This window comes from Sus scrofa, chromosome 6 (assembly GCF_000003025.6).
Source record: "Sus scrofa isolate TJ Tabasco breed Duroc chromosome 6, Sscrofa11.1, whole genome shotgun sequence".
NCBI classification, from domain to species: Eukaryota; Metazoa; Chordata; class Mammalia; order Artiodactyla; family Suidae; genus Sus; species Sus scrofa.
The window spans coordinates 81,401,690-81,424,774 of NC_010448.4; the positions used below are offsets into that span (position 1 = coordinate 81,401,690).

A 23,085-nucleotide genomic window follows, 5' to 3' on the forward strand; every position below is an offset into this window, starting at 1 on the left:
TGTCCCGTTTCCTCAATCATCAAATATTGATAATGCTTCTGCTTGGCTAATGTCACAGGACTTCAGGGATATTATTAAAATGATGTTGGTGGAGTTCCTGTCGTGGCTCGGAGGTAACAAACTCAACTAGTATCCATGGGGACTCAGTTCCATCCCTGGCCTTGCTCAGTGGTTAAGGGTCCAGCATTGCCATGAGCTGTGGTGTAGGCTGCAGCTGTGGCTCGAATCTCGTGTTGCTGTGGCTGTGGTGTAGGCTGGCAGCTGCAGCTCCAATTCAGCCCCTAGGCTGGGAACCTCCATATGCCCTGGTCCAGCCCTAAAAAAAAAAAAAAAAAAGATGGAGATGATGACCATTAATATTTCTGTAACCTACTATGTGCCAAGCTCCTCTGATCCTCATGACACCCTCTGAAACGGGCACTATTATTATCCCCATTTTACAGATGAGGGAACCTGGAAGGAATTGTGGCAGAGCAGGTTTGGGAAAGGAGCAGGGCCCCAGGGCCAGGAAGGGAAATGGGGGTGGCAGGGTGGGGCTGAGAGGAACGAAGGGAGCCAGCAAGGGGGCTGAGAGCCAGCTCTCTGTGGTTGAGTTTCGGGCAGCTGGGGCTGGCTTTAGAGTTTCACTGCCTGGGAACTGACTAATTCTTGTAAGAGGTGTGGGACACAGATCTGCAGTCTGTCACCCTGAATTTGAATTCCTGCCCCATTCCTTCCTTAGCGTCGTGCTCTTAGGTTGCTGGACCTCTCTGAGCCTCAACTTACTCATCTTTGAAATGGGAATGGCAAAAGTGACCTTTCCACTTACAATGAGGAGTCATTAAGGTGTTGGATAGGGAGTCCTCTGAGGAGTGCATAATAGGTATTTAATATATTTTCACTGATGGCGTTCCCTTCGTGGCTCAGTGGCTAACGAACCCAACTAGGATCCATGAGGATGCGGGTTTGATCCCTGGCCTCCCTCAGTGGGTTAAGGATCCGGAGTTGCCGTGGGCTGTGGTGTAGGTCACAGACATGGCTCCAATCTGGCATTTCTGTAGCTGTGGTGTAGGCAGGCAGCTGCCCCTTCAATTCGACCCCTAGCCTGGGAACTCTCATATGCTGTGGATGCAGCCATAAAAAGCAAAAATATATATATAAATATATTTTTCCACTGAGATTTGTGTGAGATGGACCAGAGAGGCCTCATATGGAACTGAACTAAAATAGTTGCCTTTTTTTTTTTTTTTTTTTTTTTTTTTTTGTCTTTTTGCCATTTCTCAAGCCGCTCCCACGGCATATGGAGGTTCTCAGGCTAGGGGTCGAATCGGAGTTGTAGCCACCAGCCTACACCAGAGCCACAGCAACGCGGGATCCGAGCCGTGTCTGCAAACTACACCACAGCTCATGGCAACGCCGGTTCCTTAACCCACCGAGCAAGGCCAGGGATAGAACACGAAACCTCATGGTTCCTAGTTGGATTCATTAACCACTGAACCACGATGGGAACTCCTGCAATTTTCTTTCTTTCTTTTTTGTCTTTTTTGTCTTTTTTTTTTTAGGGCCACACCTGTGACATATGTAAGTTCCCAGGCTAGGGGTTGAATCAGAGCTGTAGCGGCCTGTCTACATCACAGCCACAGCAACGCCAGATGCGAGCCACACCTGTGACCTACACTGCAGCTTGGGGCAATGACACTGAGCAGGGTAACCCACTGAGCAGGGCCAGGGATTGAACCTGCAATCTCATGGAAACTAGAGGGGTTCCTTTCCACTGAGCCATTCATGCCCTATACTCTTCTGTTTCCCAGGCTTGGCTTACATGGCTCCATATCCACAAGGCCCCCTTCCTTCCTTCCATCCCCATGTGACAAGTCTTTTTTTTTTTTAATTTTTTTTTTTTTTTTTGTCTTTTTGGGGCCACACCCACGGCATATGGAGGTTCCCAGGCTAAGGGTCCAATCAGAGCTCTAGCCGCTGGCCTATGCCACAGGTACATCAACTCCGGATCCAAGGCGTGCCTGCGACCTACACCACATCTCACAGCAATGCCAGATCCTTAACCCACTGATCAAGGCCAGGGATCAAAACTGCGTTCTCATGGATACTAGTCAGATTTGTTCTGCCGAGCCACAACAGGAACTCCTCCATGTGACAAATCTTACCCATCCTTCAAGGCCCAACTCAAATGGCAGAATGGCAGGAGTAGCGTCGAAAGTCAGACCTCCAATAAAACTTCAAACCCTTTGGGAGCAGGACCCATGCTTTGTTTTCACCTTCATGCCCTCCTCTCCGAGAAGGCCAGGGACACAGTAGGCCCGCAGTAAGTGATGATGGAGATAAGAGCTTACATTTCCTGAGCGCTTCCTCAGTGTAAAGCACCAGCCTGGCATTTACCTGCATTCGTTATATTGAAACCTCCCAACTGGCCTACAACGTAGGTACATTGAGGAAACTGAGTCTCAGATATGTAAGGGACTTCACCAAGGGCTGGCTAAAGATGAAACCAGAATCTGCACTCAGATCTCTGAGCTATTTTGGACATAGAACTCAGCCCCAGAACCAATCCCATTGAAGGAGGGTATGGTATGTTCTGCCAGTGAAGCAGAGGTTCCAGTGCTGCAGACATTGTTGGGGCTGGGAAGAGTGTGCCCACAGCTGGATATGTTAGGGGTGCTTTGTCCCATTTTCCAGATGAGGAAGCTGAGGCATGAGGGACGTTAATTGAAGCTGCACAGCTGGTAAGGGAGGGAGCCCCGTTCTAGACAGACCCCAATGCCCTGGAAAAGCCCCCAAACCAAAGCAAACTTGCATCCCAGCTGGTGTACCTTGTGCCTGGTGTATCTGCTAAAAATGCCTCTGATTCCCTCGATTCAAAGTCCTACTTATTAAATACAAAATGCTTGATAGTAGCTTCCTGAAAGCACAGACCTCTTGTTTTGGGGCTCCCCACTGTGGTGTCCGTTCACAAAAATTCAAAATAAGACGGAGCTGTGGGAGGAAGAGAGGAAAATGTCTGCTCCATCGTCTTTGTGCTTCTCTGTACAGTCTTTTCCAACCTTTTTTTTTTTTTTTTTTTTTTTTTTTTTTTTTGTCTTTTTGTCTTTTCTTGAGCCGCTCCTGTGGCATATGGAGCTTCCCAGGCTAGGGGTCTAATTGGAGCTGTAGCTACCGGCCTACGCCATAGCCACAGCAACGTGGGATCTGAGCCGCATCTGTGACCTACACCACAGCTCACGGCAACACCATATCCTTAACCCACTGAGCAAGGCCAGGGATCAAACCCGCAACCTTGAGGTTCCTAGTCGGATTCGTTAACCACTGCGCCATGACGGGAACTCCTTTTCCAACCATTCTAAAGTAAGCATGTATTGGAGTTCCCATTGTGGCTCAATGGTAATGAACCAATAGTATCCATGAGGATATAGGTTTGATCCCTGGCATCCACCATTGCTGTGAGCTGTGGTGTAGGTTGCAGACATGGTTCGGATCCTACATTGCTGTGGCTGTGGTATAAGCTGGAAGCTGCAGCTCCAATTCAACCTCTAGCCTGGAAACTATACGCCGCAGGTGTGGCCCTAAAAAGTAAAAAATAAAGTATTACCTCAGCAGTTGGAGTAAAAAAGTTTTTTTTTTTTTTTTTTTTTTGAAAGAAATAAGTTTCTGCGTCAGGGAGGTTCTGCTAGTGACAATAATACTTTCACTGGCAAATTGTTGGAAAGTGAGGTCCATGACATCTCTGGACTGGCACATAGTAAATACTATACGAATGTTTGCCAAGTAAATAAAACTCTGGGCCTTAACACTCCCTAAGCTGTGCACTCTTGGGTATATCATTCCACTACTCTGGGCCTCAGTTTCTTCACTTGAGAAATGAGCTAATCACAGCTGCCCTCATAGGACTATTGTGATGGTTGAAGCAAATTCAAGATGGTATGTGCGTGTGTGTGTGTTTGGAATAATACTACCAAAATATATTGAGAAGATAAAGGATTTGAGTGGACAATTCTTCAAAGATGATATACAGAGGCCAATAAGCACATGAAAAGATGCTCAGTATCATTATTTATCAAGGTAATGAAAATCAAAACCATAACAAGATTTACACCCATAGAGTGACTGTAATCAAAAAGAATGACAATAGCAAGTGGTGGCCAGGATATGGATAAATTGGAACCTTCATACCTTGCTGGTGGGAATGTAAATTGGTGTAGCCACTTTGGAAAACCATTTGACAGTTCCTCAAAAGTTATACACCAAGTTACCATATAACCCAGGAAGTCTACTCCGAGACAGATACCCAAGACAACCAAAAACAAATGTTCACGTAAATACATATACGTGAATGTTCATAGCAGCAATATTTATAATAAGCAAAATGTGGAAACAACCCAAATGTCCATCAGCTGACGAATGGATAAAGAAATCTGGTCTATCCATACAAAGGAATATTATGCAGTCATAAAAAGCAATGAAGTACTGAGTGCACCACAATATGGATGAGCCTTGAAAACATGATGCTAAGTGAAAGAAACCAGACACAAAAGGCTACATGGCAAATTACTGTATTTATATGAAATGTCTAGAAAAGGCAAATCTATAGATACGGAAAGTAGATTAGCGTTGCCAGGGGTGGATCAGTTTTGTTTTACAGATGGGAAAACTAAGGCTCAGGGAGGATGAGTTCCACTGGGCCCACCAACCTGTGTGACACTGGACTTGTGGCTTCACCTCTCAGAGCCTTAGTTTTCTCAACTGTAAAACGGAGATGATGATGGACAACTGAGAGGGTGGTTGCCCATCCATCCTTCACATTTGTTCGTTTTCTCTCCTCTCTGGCCTTTGGGTGGAAGCTGGCACCATTTAAGGGTTAAGGCTGCCATCTAGAGGTGAACTCTGGTAATTGCCAAAAGCATGAGAGACTACCTATTCAACAAGTTCTGTTTTTGTTTTGTTTGTTTTGCTTTGCTTTTTAGGGCCACACCTGTGGCATAATGAAGTTCCCAGGATAGGGATCGAATTGGAGCTGTAGCTTCCTGCCTACACCACAGCCACAGCAATGCCAGATCTGAGCCGCGTCTGCGATCTATGCCACAGCTTGTGGCAATGCCGGATCCTTAACCTACTGAGCAAGGCCAGGGGCTGAACCCGCATCCTCATGGATGCTATTCAGATTGGATTTTTTACAGCTGAGCCACAATGGGCACTCCCTACCTATCCAACAGGTTAACTCCCTATGGACTTGAGGGAGGAGAAAAAGAATGTGAAAGATGCAGCCCTGCTGGGAATGCCACGGCAATCAGATTGGCCAGATTCCTTCCAGATGTTTCCAGACCCTGAAGATATTTTTCACAGATGTTGGGTATGGTGGATGTGGCCCCACTCTGCCACTAGAGGTGCCCAGAGGAACTTGGGGAAGCACGACCTACAATTCATGGGATCATCAACTTACTCCCTCCCTTTTCTGAAGGAAGTCTTTATTTTTATTTTTTGCAAGCAAGCAAAGTCTTTTTTTTTTTTTTTTTTTTTTTTGGTCTTTTTGTCTTTGTACCATTTCTTGGGCCACTCTCATGGCATATGGAGGATCCCAGGATAGGGGTACAATCGGAGCTGTAGCCACCGGCCTACACCAGAGCCACAGCAACTCGGGATCCGAGCCGTGTCTGCGACCTACACCACAGCTCATGGCAACGCTGGATCCTTAACCCACTGAGCAAGGCCAAGGATCAAACCCGCAACCTCATGGTTCCTAGTCGGATTCACTAACCTCTGCACCATGACGGGAACTCCATGCAAGCAAAGTCTTCATTACTGGAAAGCAAATAGCTCCCAGGACAGCTAATAGAGAAGGGGGAGAAGAGCCCCCCCCCCCATGGTCTTATAGGGGTTTTTATCCCTTAAAGATGGGAGGGGTACCAACGTGAGGTCCAGAAAGATGTGGTTTTCTCCCATTGGCCTTACCCAGTTACCAAATATTAGTCCTTGTCCAATAGGGGTCTAGGGGTGGAAATGTCCCATAAGTCTCATGGTTTCTTTGCCCTCTTCTTCCTGGAAACTGAGTCACAGGGGTTAGGAATTAATGGCCATCTGGACGTAGATATATTCTCTACGAAGGAACTCTTTAGAACACACACCTAACTCTGTCACTCTCTGGCTTAAGGTCTTGCAAATAGCTCCCCAGCATGGCCTGACCACCCCACCCCACCCCACCCTCTGCCAGCCCCTCTGATCAAACACACTTTTTCTGACACCCCCTCTGACCTCCCTGCTCTCCATGTTGGCCCATGCTGTTCTCTCTGCTTGGGGTGCTTCTCTCCACCTCTTCCACCAGGAAATAAAAAGGCCTGCTCTCAGACACAAGTTTCTAGATACACAAGTCACTGAACATGCTGTGTACCCTATTTGTATACGTGATCTCAAACGGTGCTCAGTGAAAGTGGGTGTATTTTAACTCTTCAGTCTAACAGAATTCAAACCTGGGACCGAAACATCGGGACTCTAGATCAGGAGTTCCTTGGTGGCTCGGCGGGTTAAGGAACCAGCATTGTCACTGCTGTGGCTTAGGTTACTGCCGTGGGGTGGGTTCAAACCCTGGCCAGGGAATTTCTACACATGTGGGTGCAGCCACAGAAACAAATTTAAAAAACCCCAAGAATCCAGAGCAGTTGCTAACATTGAAAAATAAGGCTCAGGGAGTTCCTGTTGTGGTTTAGTGGGTTAAGAACCTGACTTGTACCCATTCAGATAAGGGTTCAATACGTGGACTTGCTCGGTGGGTTAAGGATCCAGTGTTGCTGTGAGCTGTGGTATAGGTTGCAGACACAGGTCGATTCCGCTTTGTTGTAGGTGTGATGTAGGCCAGCAGCTGCAGTTCCGATTTGACCCTAACCCTGGGAACCTCTGTATGCCACTGGTGTGGCCCTAAAAAGCAAAAAAAGAAGGAAAGGAAGGGAGGAAGAAAAGAATGGAGATAAGACTTGGATATTTTTTTTTTTTAAATAAGCAAGACATTCTTTGGGAGACCAAGTGGTGTAGGCCACAGCATGAGATTGAGGGGCAATAGGTGACAGCACCCATCCCTCAGAAGTTGACTCTGATCCCTTGTCCTGTTAGGCCTCTGTCATCATTTCACATTGTAATTCTATTTCTGTTCTGTCCTTCTCAGTCCGATTGAAGCCACTCCTTGTCTTGATCTTCACACCCTAACATCCAGCCCAGTGCCCATCCCAGAGAAGCCCAAGAATTGCTTACTGAACTGAATTCAGTGAAAGATTTTTGGAATAGTTAAGAGGCCACTCCCAATCTCTTCCCAGGAAAATCACCGTCAGAGGCTCTAAGACTGCAAGCCAGAGGTCGCAGGGGCCAGAACTCTCAGACATCTCCTTCTCCTGGCCTGTGGAGCGAGGAGAGCACCCTCTGCTCATCACTGCCCCTATGATCATTCTTCCCCCAAAAGGCAGATTAAAAATGATACTAATCGGAGTTCCCTCTGTGGTGCAGCAAGTTAGGGATCCAGCGCTATCTCTGCAGCAGAGTGGGTTTGATCCCCAACCTGGTTGTTAAGGATCCAGGGTTGTGGCAGCTGTGGCTTGGATTTGATGCCTGGTCCAGGAACTTCTGTATACCATGGGTGTGGCCAAAAAAGAAAAAGAATGATACTAACAGTAGCAAAGCATTCATACCCCAAATTCACTTTAGTTACCAAAATGGCCCTAAGAGGAAGTCCCAATTAGCCCCATTTTACAGGTGAAAGAACTAAGGCCAGAAGTAGCTCAATGATATGCCTGAAGGCACACAGCTTAAGAAATGTCAGGGCAGAGAGTTTTATCTACAATGTGCCACTTGTTCTGACCTTGTAAAGTCCTCATAACATCCCTTTGAAGTGTGTATTGTTATCACTCCCACTTTACAGATGAAGAAACTGAGACTCAGAGTGTTTAGGTAATTTTCCCAAGATCATAAGGCAGGTGATGGTGGAGCAGATTTTGAGCCAGGACAGTCTGAGATCACCCTCTCAACCACTCTGCCATCTAAATTTCCTTCTGGATATCATCTGAAAGCCCTGGCTTCAGCATATGTAAGTAGGATAAGCACACTCACCTCACAAGGCAGTTGTGAGGTTTAGATCTAACTTGTGTGGGCGCCTGGAACCCAGGAGATACTCAGAAAAAAGAGGCAATAGTTTTTGTTTATCTAGAGCCGAAACTGACTATTGCAGCAACTGGCCACTAAGGGGCAGTCATGCGCTGAAGACCTAATACCTTCCCCAGGGGCCCTATTCAAAGGTTAAGAATTCTGCTGAGGTCTTTTTTTCCCCATGCCCAACCTTGTGCCAATCAATGCCATCTCACCGGTGTGGAGTCTCACAGGAACTAACTTTCTTGCAAGAGAAATAAGGTTAAGGCCTTAAACCCAACCAGGGCCTCTTTGCCCACACTAGCTCAGGGAGGATACATGTTAGGGGAGCTCAACTCTGTCATATTTGGTGGTGGTGGTGGGGTAATTATCAGCAATGCCCCTCCTGCTGGAGGCTGGGTTCCCAGGAGCCACAGCTGCAGGGTGGAGGGTGATGGGAAGGGCTTTGGAAATGTCTCTCTAGGGGTTTCCATGGTTACAGATTGATGCAGGCAGCCCACTAGGCTGGGTCCTTTATCTGTATTGTCTTCTGGGGAGACAATGGGATTTAGGGATGGGGGGCCCTCCATGCATATCACTGCATGCAGGGCCCTTGTGTGCCCTGCTCCATGAATCCCCTGACCCTGGCTTCTGCTGGGGCTGAGAGAGTTGGGTGTGGGGGTCAGACTTGGAACTCACTCTTTGCTTTGGGCTAAAACACTACTGCTGCAGAGACTCAGAGAAGGCTATCTCTGAGGCTCCAAAACAGGGCGTGCCCATTGTGGCACAGTGGAAATGAATCCTAATATCCACGAGGACTCAGGTTCCATCCCTGGCCTCCCTCAGTGGGTTAAGGATCCAGCGTTGCTGTGGCTGTGGTGTACGCTGGCAGCCGCAGCTCCGATTTGATCCCTAGCTTGGGAACCTCCATTAAAAAATTTTTCAAAAAAAGAAAAGAAAGAAAGAAACAGCAAAGCTTGAGACCTCAGGGTATTAAATTAAATCACGATTCCATCTTCCATGCTGTGTGACTTGGGCAAGTGATTTTTACCTGCCCCAGTCTCAGTTTCCTCATGTAGAAAGTGGGGGCAGCACCTGCTTTACAAAAATTATTGTGAGGAAGCATCCAGTACAAAGCCTGGTGTCAGGAAGGTGCTTTGAGGGTACCTGAGCTCAGACGGGTTCACGGAGTGTCTCGGATCATAGGGTGGGCTCCCTCCCTTCTCTCTGGGCCTTAGCAGCCTCGTGTGTGACTTAGAGGATTTGAAAGGTTTATAAAGGATGAGATGAGACGATGATAAGAAAATGCTTGGAAAAATAGAAATCAAACTCTTAACATACAACTCTGCCTTCTCAGACTTAGGACTTAAATCTACTTGGAATATCCAGCACATGATGAGGGGGGCAAGTAGTATTCAGGTAAACTGAATCTTTGGTGCTATTGCAGATAAAGGAGATTATTTAGGAAGCAAGACCTGGAGGGTCCCAGAATCGGGGAATTATCCCTGAAAGATCTACCAGCATGATCAAAAAAAAAAAGGGGGGGGAGTTCCCGTCATGGCGTGGTGGTTAACAAATCCGACTAGAAACCATGGGGTTGCGGGTTCGATCCCTGGCCTTGCTCCGTGGGTTAAGGATCCAGCGTTGCCGTGAGCTGTGGTGTAGGTTGCAGACATGGCTTGGATCCCGCAATGCTGTGGCTGTGGTATAGGCCGGTGGCTGCAGCTCCGATTGGACCCCTAGCCTGGGAACCTCCATGTGCCGCCAGAGCGGCCCTAGAAAAAAAGGCAAAAAGACAAAACAAAACAAAAAGAAAGAAAGAAACAAAACCCCAGAGAGGTGAAGGGTCACAGCTCTCTGCCACCAAGTTTAATACCTTGTCCTGTCACCACCTTCTTCTCCAGGAAAAGGGTGTGGATAGGTGGGGAGGAAAGGAAGGAGTAAGGGAAAGTTACTGTCATTTATGAGACACCTTTATATGAGGCAAGTTGATCATTAGCCCCATTTTATAGATAAGGAAACTAAAGATTGCTCTTACTGTTATTCAACGGGATTGGCCAAGTAATGTAGAAGACCCAAGAATGAAAATAACCTGTCTGCAGAATGGAAGACAGACTCACCCAAGGGGAAAGTAAAAGCATCTCTTGTCTTCACCTTTAAAGAATCAGCAGAGGGAACCCAAAACTTAAATGTCTATCATTCATCTCTCCATCAAGATGCACTCAGCCCAGAATCTGGCACACAGTTAAGTGTTCAGGAAATGAATGTTCTTATTGTCATTAATGTCATTATCCAATTTATTACTACACATTCAATGCTGAGGATACAAAGGTAAATAAAACTCCCTTCTGTCTTTGAGGAATTCAGTCTAGTGAGAGGGAAGGGGAGGGTGCAAAAAAATAATAACCTTGGAGCTCCCTGGTGGCCTAGAGGTTAAGGACGCCACATTGTCACTGCTGTGGCTGTGGTGCCGATTTGATCCCTCGCCCAGGAACTTTCTCATGCTGTGGGTGCGGCCAAAAAAGAGATAAAACAGAGGAGTTCCGGTCTTGGTTCAGCGGAAACGAATCTGACTGGGAACCATGAGGTTGTGGGTTCAATCCCTGGCCTTGCTCAGTGCGTTAAGGATCCAGCGTTTCTGTGAGATGTGGTGTAGGTCACAGGTGTGGCTCAGATCTGGCGTTGCTGTGGCTCTGGCATAGGCCAGCAGCTGTAGCTCCGATTAGACCCCCTAGCCTGGGAACCTCCATATGCCATGAGTGTGGCCCTAAAAAGACAAAAGACAAATAAATAAATAAAATAGGAAATAATAATCTCTTATTCCCATTGGACTTACACTAAAAGGTACAAAGCACTTTTACATACAGCATCTCACTGACTCCTCAGAACAACCTTGTAAGGAAGGCATTTTCCCCCCTAATTTAGAGATAAGGAAACTGAGGCTCAGTGGGCCTCAGTGATGTGCCCAGACATTGTAAAATATGAAAGACTCTACTTTCAAGGATCATTTCTATAGTTTGTAACATATGAATAAAATAGAAAATGATTTTAGGAGGAAAACCACCTTTATTGGATTAATAGATTTTTGTTGTTGTTGTTTGTTTTTTTGGCCTCATTCTCAGCATGTGGAAATTCCCCGACCAGGGATTGAACCCTCACCACAGCAGCAACCTGAGCTGCTGCAGTGACAACACTGAATCCTTAACCTGCTGTACCACAAGGGAACTCCTAGCAGATGTGTTTAAAAAGCAATAAAGCGCATTAACTTTGTAAGGCACACAGACTATAATTCTGTTTTATTTAAGAATATACAGAAAAATTGGAGTTCCCTGGTGGCTCAGTGGGTTAGGGATTTGGTGTTGTCACTGCTGTGGCTTAGGTCACTACCATAGGGAGGGTTTTTACCCCTGGCCCAGGAACTTCTGCATGCCACAGACAGCCAAAAAGAAAAAAAAAAAAGGCCAAAGATAGCTTTCCCTGAGTTAAAAAAAAAAAAAACAGCCAGGCTTTGAAGAACTCTCATTTACGGTGCAATGACTATGTGCCAGGCATGTTTTGTGCTTTTCTCTAATTCTCACAACAATCCTGAAAAGTAGAAACAATCAGCTCCCTTTCACAGATGAAAAGCCAAAGCTCAGAGAGAGGAAGCTACATGCCCAGGGTTGCACAGCAAGGGGGGATAGAACCAGGACTGTGTCCTGGGCTCTGACAGGTTGAGACCTGGAGCCAGGGCTTCCTCTCAGGTCAGTTTTGCCAAGGAATTCTCCTGCTGAAAGGTGATGGTAGCATCTAGCCTCCCTCTGCAGAGCAGGATGAGCAGGAGGGAGTGGGCAGGCAGTACCTCAGGCTAAGAGGGCTTGCTTCAGCCCATATGGAAAGCAGCGCAGCATAGCATGACCCTCTTCAAAGTGTGTGTATATATGTGTCTTCATGCATGCATGTGTGTGTGTCTGGGTGTGAAGCTGGCTGGGTGCCTGGTCTCACAAAACCATGTGATAAAAATCCATACCTCTTTCTGAAATGTTAATTTTATTTTTTAAAAATCCAGACATTACAATTTTATATAAAAGCCTACATGGCTATAGAATATAGAGAAAAACTTCACACGGTATCCTAAGATAATGAATGACAGCTAGCATTTGGGGACACTTCCTATTATGTGACATAAGAGCTAGTCTAAGAGGTCTATGTGTTCACTAATTTAATCCTCACAACTGCCTCGGGCAAGGACTTTTATTACCTTGTTTTATTTATATTTTTAATTTTTTTATTAAAAAATTCTTTTTGGGAGTTCCCGTCGTGGCCCAGCGATTAACTAATCCGACTAGGAACCATGAGGTTGCGGGGTTCGATCCCTGGCCTTGCTCAGTGGGTTAACAACCCAGCGTTGCCATGAGCTGTGGTATAGGTCGCAGACGCAGCTCAGATCCCTTGTTGCTGTGGCTGTGGCATAGGCTGGCAGCTACAGCTCCGATTCTAACCCTAGCCTGGGAACCTCCATATGCCCCAGGAATGGCCCAAGAAACAGGAAAAAGACAAAAAAAAAAAGAAAAGAAAAAAAAATTCTTTTTGGCCATGCCCATGGCATGCAGAGTTCCCAGGCCAAGGACTGAACCTGCGCCACAGCAACTACCTGAGCCACAGCAGTGACAATCCTGGATCTTAACCTGCTAAGACACCAGGGAACTCCGTTATTATCCCCATTTTACAGATGCATATGCTCAGGACAAAAGAAGTTAAGGGATTTGTCCAAATTTACAAGTAGGTGGAGGAGTGTGGGCACTCACAGGCATTTCAGTAGCCAAGTATTAGAACATCTGTATTATTCATTTTTTATTTAATTGAAACTTTACAAAAAGATTCACAGATGAGAATAATGACAAAGAAGTGGATGGTTCCTGCTGGACTTCATCTTTTTTTTTTTTTTTTTTTTTTGTCTTTAGGGCCGCACCTTTGGCATAAATTCCCAGGCCAGGGGTTGAATTGGAGCTGTAGCTGCTGGCCTATGCCACAGCCACAGCAACATGGAATCTGAGCCAGGTCTGTGACCTACACCACAGCTCACAGCATTCCTGCATCCTTAACTCACTGAACGGGGCCAGGGATAGAACCCAAGTCCTCATGGATACTAGTTGGGTTTATTACTGCTGAGCCACGGTGGGAACTCCTGGACTTTATCTTGATAAAATTATAAGGGCAGCCAATTTCAAGCAGCTCACCTGTGCCAGGTACTCTACCTCTGATGTCTTATTTAATTTCTACAACAAACCCTATGAAAGAGACCCTACTGGGAGTTTTACAGATGAAAAACTGAGGCTGAGAGGTGGTGTCATTTAGCTGGTCACACAGCTAGTGGTGGCAGAGACAGGTCAGTCTGATCACAAAACTACTGCCTCGTACCTATGATAATAAGTTTGGCCTCCAGGTCCTCTGGCCTCTGGGTCACGTCCTTCTTACCCCACACCCCAAGCCCTGTTCTCTTCTAGGGAGGGTGCTTTCATAGGTGAGCTGGTTCTGGATCAGGGTGAGCCAGGACAGGCTCACAGGGTCTGAAGCTCTGTCCTTCCAACCAACTGCAAACATGATTGTCATGAAATAATTACAAATTCCAATAACGAGAAAGTCGTAACTGGGTACTGACTGGGAGCATGAAGATCTGTTTTTTTCCTTTTCCGTTTTTTTTTTGTTTTGTTTTAATGGCTGTACCTGCGGCACATTGAAGTTCCCCGGCTAGGGGTCAAATCTGAGCTGCAGCTACTGGCATACACCACAGGCACAGCAATGCCAGCTCTGAGCCTCATCTGCCACCTACACCACAGCTTGTGGCAATGCCAGACCCTTAACTCACCGAGCAAGGCCCCGGATTGAACCCACATCCTCACAGACAATTGTTGGGTTCTTAACCTGCTGAGCCACAAAGGGGAACTCTGAAGATGTGGTTTTTAATCCCAGGTCTGTGAAGGGATCTTTCCACATGACACTGGATGAATCACTTACCCCCTGAGGGACTCAGTTTCTTCTTCTGTGAAATAGGACTATTCCTAACTCTGCCTCTGACTTACTGAGTGCCTCCACGTGCTAGCAGGCCCCTAGATGCTTGCCTTTAGTTCCTCACTAAACCCTCAGCAGGGCTCTGTGGTGGCTCTCTGAGGCTCAGAGAGGTGAAAGAGCTTGTTCGAAGTGGCAGAGCCTAAGAGTGGGGACCCCGGGGTGCAGCCCCAGTTTTTCAGTCCCTGCACCGAGCTGTCCTGCTGATCAGATACTCCTGCATGTGTGTGGAAGGGCTCTGAAGAGCACAGAGGCTGGACAGGCAGTGCTGAGATGCTGTGACTGGACTGGGCCAACCACACCACCACCAGGAGAGATGATGGAAGAATTCTGTGAGGAATCTGACAACCATGCCCAGCAGGCCCTGGGGTGGGGGGTCACCCAGGGCCTCCCAAGTGCCAGGTGCTTTACATATGTCATCTACTTGAATCATCACAGTAACCACGGAGGCTCTGGGAGCATAAATGACTTACCTGTGATGGGAAAGCTGCTAGACGACAAAGCCCGCATTTTCAACCAGCATCTGTCTGATTCCCGAACTCACAGAAAGCACAGCAGGGCTGTGATGGCTGTTTGAAGACCATTCTATGCGGCGTTGGTTTGTACAAAGATTTAAAAGAGCTGCAGACATCAACAGGTTAGAGACTTGGGCTCTGACACTTACCCCAGGGTGACATCTGACAGGTCCCCTAATATCTGTGAGCCTTGCAAGGCTGAAATGGAGGCAGCCCCCAACCCCCATCTCCTATTACCACAGAGATGAAAATGCTGTGCCCTATCAAATGGCCTCTTTTGAAGAGTTTCTTGCTGCTGTATTTGACTATGGAGTCAAACCTGTGTTCTGGGAAAACTGGCAGAACAGGTCTTCAGATAGATAGATGCTTTCAGGAGATTTTATGAGCCCGATTCTTGCGTCTCCTCGTATCTAGAAAAGCACTAAAATCCTTCATGGTGACACCTGCTCCTTGGGACTAGCAGTGACCTTCGGGAGACAAGCAGCTAACTTCTGTGAAGCGTGTGCATGGCTGCAGGAACCTCTCCCTTCACCAAAATCACATCTACACCCACATTCCCCCCACCTCTTTGGAGCAGGATTTCAGAGCTCTCTGAAATGCTGCCTCCCAGGCTACAGTCCTCATTTTGTCCCCAAATAAAACTTAACTCTCACCTTTAAGGTTGTGCATATTTTTTAAGTCAATGCCTTCATACATCTGGTCCCACTGTAAGACCTGCCAGGGGCCCTGCTGGGAAAGGAACAGGTATGAGTCAGGGTGTAGATGGTGGTGGGGTGTCTGTCTTGATGACCCCCAAGTCCTTGTCTCCTCCCCTCAAAACCCATAGCGGTCCAGGACTAGGTGTCTTAAAACCTTTTTTTTTTTTTTTTTTCCAAATGCTAAAAATGGCATAGGCTGTAAACAAAACCAGGTTCAGGAAGAGCCTGGATCAGGGAGCAAGCCGATTATTTTGGGGAGTCTGCCCTTGGGTGCCACACTACACACACTTTTAGCCCCAAACCGACCAACTGCCAGCTGGCCAGCGACCACCTCGACTTGGGGTAATGAGTTCCACATGTTTCCCTAAGAACCCAGCTAAGCTTTTCCCCAGCCGTTCTTAAAAAGTGTTCTCTCCCCTCCCCAGCTTTGCTTGGCCACCCTTGTTTCATCTGTTCCTAATGAGGGTGTGAGGGAGGGGGGCTGGGTGGCAGGGACAAGGAGACGATGCTTTGGGGAACCACCATTGCCTGACTTCACATTTCCAGATCCTCAGGTAGGGGGCAGGTGCTGTGCTGTCCACCAGCCTCCAGGAGCCCCTCTGTCAGAGCTGTGTGAGTCCCGAAACTTCGCAGGGCCTCAGCTGCCCCACTTCTAGAGTGGGAAGAAAAATCTTGGCCCAGGGTAGGCGGAGTATCACAGAAAATGTCCTAGATAGAATGTAGACAGCGGCATGGGTTCGAGTCCTGTCTTAACCACTAACTTACTGTGTGTCCCTGAGGAGGCTCCTTCTCCTCTCTGGGTCACGTGTGACCTCTAAGGGCCCTTCCGTCCCTGATAACTTTTAGATTTATGAAAAAATGACAGAGGGTCCAGGGAAGAGCATCAACTTACCTGTTAAACATGGGTGACTCCAAGATGGGGTTCCTGGGACACCTAGGGCCTCCCTGCCATGGCCAGTGTTACTGCCATTCTGACCATGGTCTGATCCAATGAGAGTTTTGCCCCCCTTACCTACCCCTCCCCTACATCTGGCACATGATCAAAGCAGGGTGTTGTTGAGGACAATGAGTGTCCTAGACGGAAGGCCAGCTCCACCTGGACGATGCAGGGGGAAGCTATGGTCACCACCACCCCCACCCCCTGCCCACAGAGGAACCACTAATGTGAGTTCAGAAAGCTACAGCGCCCTCCTCCCCTTAACTGGCTTGTCAAAGTCAACCCCCAAATCCTGGTCTCTGGGTGACCTATTACCCTGATCCAGATTGTCCACTGACCCTACCGAAAGACTGACTCACTAATCTTGGCTACTGATGCTATTCACACTAACCCTCACACCCTCCCTGTCTATAAAGCCTGGCCATAGACAGAGCGCTGCCAACTCCTACCCACACTATCTCCAAATCCTGCCACGGTTTGGCTGAACCCCAACTCTGGCCACATTCTGATCCCTCACCCTACTTTCAGACTGACCCCTGATTTCGGTCACAAAGCCCTCCCTTGACCTTGCCACCGACTGACCCTTAACAGGAGAAATAATCAGAGAACAATTAAATGCTACCCTCTGAGTGAAACAGGACATCAGAGAGGAGAGTCCAGGGCGGGGTGAGGAGGGCAGAGGCTTCTGGGAGGACCCCGGTGGGCCACACTCCGAAGGTCGGAGAGGCCTTGTACGGGGCACGTCGCAGGCGCTCGAGGAATGCGAGTTGCCTGAAAGAATGAAGGAAGGAAGGAACGGGGTGCGATCCAGGGCGGCCGCCCGGTCCGGGCAAAGCTGCCGAGGCAGGAAGCGGGGTGGGGGCGCGCCGAGGCTGCAGCGGCCCGAGCGCAGCTGGGGGCAGCGGGAAAGCAGTCGGGTCAGCAACTCGGCTGGGCGGGGGGGCCCCCCAGGCCGGGAGGCTGGGAACCGGGAGGCCGCGCTGCTGGCAGAGCGGCAGGGGCGCCGCGAGGCTCCGGATGGGCTGGGAGCCCCGCCCGCAGGCTGCGGAGGGAGCCGGAGCCAGAGCGGAGCCAGAGCTCAGACATCCGGGCGCCAGCGAACACCTGCGAGCGGCCCCCAGGGCCCGAGGGGGGGAGCGCGGGTCGCCGGGGCGGGGCGGGGCGAGGGCGTGACCAGATAGGCTCCGCCCAGTTGGGCTCTGGGCCACGTGGGCCGAGGCTCCGCCCCTGCCCCGGCGCCTGGAAGTGGAGGTGGGGAGCATCTCTCCCAGAAGGGCGGGGAGCAGTTCTGAGAGAAAGAGAGAGCGGCAGGAGCTTTTTAGGATGTAGCTCGGGGAACAGAGAAGAGTGGTGGCTGTGCGAGGTGATGAGGCCGGGAAGACAGATAATTGAAGGTTGTCTGGCGCATCCACAGCTAAGGAGAGCTATAACTGGCCTTCTCGGAAAGGGCACCATCTCCAGTGTCACAGGCATGAATTTGAATCCCTGCTTTGTTACTTAGGAGCTGTGTGGGCAAGGGCAAGTTACTTGTCTGTTCTGAACCTGTTTTGTTTTGTTTTGTTTTTTCTAATTTACAAAGTAAAAACCCCTTCCAAAAGTCCGTTTTTTAGAGCTGATGCTTCAGTGAACCTAAGACTCTGTTAATAGTGGATCTTGTGTTTTCAGGGAGCCTGGTAGGTGTTTTATGAATGTTACTTCTTTTTTTTAATCTTTTTATGGCCACACCCACGGCATATGGAGGTTCCCTGGCTAGGGATCAAATGAGCTGTAACCTCTGGCCTACGCCACAGCCATAGCAATGCCAGATCCAAAGCGTTTCTGCAAACTACACCAGAGCTCAGGGCAACGCTGGATCCTTAACCCACTTAGCAAGGCCAGAGATCAAACCTGGGTCCTCATGTATACTAGTCAGATTCGTTTTCACTGAGCCATGACAGGAACTCCTGAGTATTATCTTTAATTCCAACCACAAACCTGTAAAGAGAGTACCATCACCCCATTCCATAAATGAGAAGGAGAGCTGGGGTGGGCTTAGGTCTTTCAGCAAAAGCACCTACTGGGGCCAAATATGTGCCAGGTGCAGGGACTGTGGAGGGGTAAGTTTGGCCTGGAGTAGAAGTGAGAACATAGGCTTTAAAGCCACATGGAGCTGGATACACTAATCCTTGCTGTACCACTTCCTTGCTGTGTCACCTGGATCAAGTTATTCAGCTGTTTTGAATCTGTCTCCTCTGTAAAATGGGAATAATGATACCCACTTTGCTGGGTTGTGGTGAGGAATAGAAAAAAACTAAGATCAATAGAGCCTGTCACCTGGTGGGCACTCAATAGGTGTTTATGACAGCTCTCCCCTCTCAGAGTTTTCCGACCGAGGGCCAAATTGCTTTCACTCTCTAATGACTAATGAATTGGCATGCTGGTTTCAGCTTTTGTCCCAGCCACCTGAACGGCTCAGTCTCAGCGGACCTGACAGGCAATTTCCTTGGAATTAGCTTAATAATACCTTGTAGGTGTGTGATGCATTTCAAAGAACTTTCCCACCATTATCTTCTGTCCAGGGAGGCAGCAGTATAAGAATCACCAACTGCTGAGCAAGGGAGGAGAGAGGCTTGGAGAGGTGAGGTGGCTTGCTCCTGGTCACATGGCAGATAAGCGATTCAGCTGTTCCTAACCTTCCATAGTCCCACAACTTTCAAGCCAGCAGGAAGCTGCATGCAGTGGCAGAAAGGGCATGGGACCTCGAGTGCAGTTCCTGCCTCTATTGCAATTAATGGTATAATGTGGGGCCAGGTGCCTCCGAACTGTATCCTCAAGATCAGCAATCTCATATAGATGTGGAAGCTGAGGCTCAATCGAGGTAGCTGCTAGCTGGCAGTCATACAGCCTGTATGTGGCAGAGCAAGGACCTGCATGCTTGAATGGCTGACTCCAGAGCTAGCACAGAAATCCTAACAAATGATCCAGCCTGGATACTTTCTTGGTTTGAAGCAAGAGTTCCTCACATGGGGACTGAGTGCTTCCCAGGGCATTGGAGGAATGCATTGCTCTGAAAAGCTGTATGTGCGTGTGTTTATTTTCTGAAGAAAATGCTCATACCTTCCATCAGCTCATTGGAGGAGACCAGGTCAGCTAGGAGGATGGTTGGCAAAGACAAAGTTTGCCTCCCCACATGACATACCCCTGTTCACCCCCAAAAGCTCACCAGGCATGAAGGGTGATGACGTGTCCTGTTTGTTATGAAATATTGAAGTAACTCATGCCAGGGGCCAACACATAGATGAGATCATATCATAAACGGGAATCTAGTGAGGCTAGGTGCCTGGTAGAACCCACCTGGGGAACTGCTACTTTGGGGGAAAAGGAGGATAGCATGATTTGGGGGATTTGTCTTCTGCTAGACTCCCAGGCCTGGCCACATGGAAGAACTAGTCTCAGCCCTTGCTCTTGTTCACTACAATTGTAGTCTCTGACGTTAATATTAAAATCCCATCTCTGGAGTTCCTGTCATGGCTCAGCGGTTAACGAATCTGACTAGCATCCATGAGGATGCAGGTCTGATCCCTGGCATTGCTTAGTGGGTTAAGGATCCGGCATTACCATGAGCTGTGGTGTAGGTCACAGATGAGGCTCAGATCCTGCATTGCTGTGGATCCACACCTGTAGTGGATATGCTGTGGGTGTGACCCTAAAAAAAAAAGAAGCCAAAAATCCCATCTCTGCCTCTCAGAGGGCTATGCAAATCTGGTTCAGACCCATTATCCACTGAGCCCCAATATCTCCATTTCTGAAACAGGGCTAAAGATGCTTAGAGTAGGTTCCTACTGGAGGTGTGATGGGAAGGAAGTACCAGATGTGAGGGCTGTTAAGGCCTCTTTCTTAGATTCCTAGTCTAGGGTTAGAGTCTCCATCTAACTGGTAGTAGAGGGATTGGTTCCCATATTTCCCAACCAAACTCCTTCTGATCAGAGTGACTGGGGATTTGAGGGAAGAGACCCCTCTCCTATTTTGTCCAACTTTGGAATCCCAAAAGGAGGCTAAACCAGAGAATATGAGGAGGAAAATGAAACCAGCCCCAATGATCTGTTTACTCATCTCTGAAACGGGTCTATCAACCACCACCCCTGTCTGTGTACCAGGTGAGGCTCCTCTTCCACATCCTCTGCTAGAAAGACATTATGAATAATTAATGCCATTGAGGATAGCCACCTGCTAGTTAGCAAAACAACTATCAAGGGACCTTAAGAGCTGAGACCCTGAGCCCCTAACTTGCTGGTGAGCTCGCGCCAGTCACCTACTCTCTCCAGTCTTCCCTCATCTGTAAAAGGAGGGGACAGGGCAAGTGTCTCCTCTGCACCCAGTGGATGTGGGGCTCCATTATGAGCCCTCTTTACTCCCCCCTCTTACCCACCAGTCTTAGCTGGGTATTCCCTCATCTCCCTTTTAAGGGAATAGGCAAGTTTACTTTTCCCAAGCTCCAAGAAAGACATTAATTTATTTCTCCCTAAATTCACCCTTGTGAGAAAGTGTTAGCACTTAATGAATCAAATTATAGACACAAGTGTTTAAAAACCGTTTATTATGCAAAATGTTAACTTTTATAAAAAGTTTAATATACATCGCATGGTTACAGAAAGTCACCTTCCTGCAAAAAAGGTACAAAAGCTAAATACTCTATTATAGAGTTCATAATCAGGGCAACAGAGCCTTTCTCCGAGACCAGAAGACCAGCTCTACCGCTGCCTTGGCAGAGTTTGGAGTGTAGCCACCACCCCCCTACACCTCCACACACTGAAAGACAGTCTTTAAAACTTGGGGGTGGGGTGGAGGCTGCGGGAGGCCGCCCAGCTGGTGCCAGAGCTAGCTCTGGCTTTTTAGGCCACCCAAGTTCACAGTCCTTCGCTCCCGGGCGCAGGTCCAGCCTCGAGGCAGGGATTTGGGGAAGTCAAGTGGGCACGACAAAGTTGGGGCCCATCCATGCCCTAGGACTTCCGGCCGTAGAGGGTCCCAGGGTCCCAGGCGGAACCAGCGCCAGCACCTGCGTTCTGGGCGGGGGAGGAAAGAAGACCAGGGAGCCGTCAGTTTCCGCCGAGCGCGCCGAGGCGGGGGCCGTCCGCAGACTGGCCGGCGCCAGGGAGGAAACTTGGTCTCTACCTCCAGCTGATAACTCCGCGCCCCACGCTCCCCCCCGACCCAGTTGGCGCCAAAGGACCACAGGCGAGCTTGCACCACCCCTCCCTTTTGGAATTGGCACTAATTAGGAGGGGGCTGAAGAAAACATCGCTCCTTTTACCACTCCAAGCTACAAACAGACTAGCTATTTTATTTAGTCGGCACTGCGCCTATTTTCGCGCGTCTTTGGCCATGGGTAAGGCCAGGGACAACGTGCGTTTCAGGTTGAAACGGACACTGGATGGGAACTGGTTCCGTCATTCATTTGATGGGACCACGGGCAAGTCGCTTGCACCGCTCTGGCCTCGATTTCCCTAAACCGAGTGGTTAGTAATCCCGCAAAAGGCCTACTAACTCCAGGATTTGCCGTTTAAGCACGAGCCGCTTCCCCCGCCCCAGGGAGAAGGCGTGGACACTCACCTGGAAGCACCAGGACCGCCAGGTCAGTGGCAGAAGGTCGTTTGGTCATTGGAGATCACAAGTTCCGGAGCGAGCTCGGCTGTCTGACAAGAGGAAAAGAGGAGAGAGTTAAGGCATGGCACTTGGAAGTTCTCGGGGTCCCGCCGTATCCCTGCCCTGGAGCTCAGCTGAGCCCCGCCCCGGCTCCCGAGCACGCCCACGCGCACCTGGATGGGAAGATGCGGGCCGTCTGGGGGTCCGGGAGCGGGCTCGGCCAGGACCACCTGCAGGTCGAGGATGTAGTCGATGACGCGCTGCAGGATTTCCACCTGGCTAAGCTGAGTGCCTCGCGGGACTCCGGGTACCAGTTCCCGGAGACGCGAGTAGCAGTGGTTCATGTCATCAAGCAGGCTCAGGGCTCCTCAGCTGCTGGACCCTTGCCGCGGCCCCGCGCGATGGCCAGGCTGCGTTCCGATAGGCAGCACACCGCCTCGTAGCAGCCGCGGACAGGGCTCAGCGCCTTCATACTGAGGAATGAGACTGGAAGTACAGAAAAGAAGAAAAAACCCAAAGAACCCCTTAAACAGCTTGCAATGCGCGTACACGCGCCGATGTCTGCATTTATAGAGCCCGCCTGGGAGACACGCCCCTTTATGCAAAACAGCCTGCTTCGGCCCCGCCTCTGCCAACCCTGGGCGTTCACAACCCGGTTAAATTGCAAACAGGCTTCCTCTGGCAGATCTGACGCCGAATACCGCGGAGCAGCGGGTTCAAAGAATGAGGAAGCGCTGATACTGAAGAGAGGCGGGCCTCTTTGCCAGCAAGGGTTTTAAAAATCGCTTAAAACCATTAACTTCAAGAATTTGCCTTTTCCTGGCAGCGCCCCAGATCTTAGAGCTCCCCTGCCAGTCCACCCACAGCCCCACACTGGTTCGAACCCACAGTCCTCCGAGGTCATAAATCCGAACAGCAAAGAAGATTTTTTTTTTTTTAAGCAAAAGATTTTTCAAGGGAAACTTGTAAGGAATTAGTGCCGCCTTGTTCCCCAATTTGCTGTTCGTCTGACCTCCAGACTCACTGGCGTCAGGAATTATCTTGTGACCAGAGGGGGAAAAAATTAATTGCGGTGAAGCTGAGGTTACAATGAAGAAAACAGATTTGAGCTAGGCGCTGAGATTGCAGAAAGAGGGGGGGAAGGGGGTTTGAGCAAAGAACACTATTTATT

The 23,085-nt window shown here is 48.8% G+C and overlaps 1 protein-coding gene and 1 long non-coding RNA gene across 2 annotated transcripts; both read right to left on the reverse strand.

Annotated features, from left to right (window-relative positions):
• On the reverse strand, positions 5,978-17,407 carry LOC110261114. Its single transcript, XR_002344940.1, has 3 exons — positions 16,248-17,407; positions 14,616-15,386; positions 5,978-6,034 (listed from the first exon to the last, which is right to left on the reverse strand). It is a non-coding gene; the product is annotated as an uncharacterized LOC110261114 (long non-coding RNA).
• On the reverse strand, positions 20,852-22,480 carry ID3 (inhibitor of DNA binding 3, HLH protein). Its single transcript, NM_001243602.1, is given in 4 exon segments — positions 20,852-21,334; positions 21,882-21,964; positions 22,088-22,276; positions 22,279-22,480. Coding segments are annotated over 3 exon segments (357 nt in total). The 5' UTR covers positions 22,387-22,480; the 3' UTR covers positions 20,852-21,334; positions 21,882-21,904.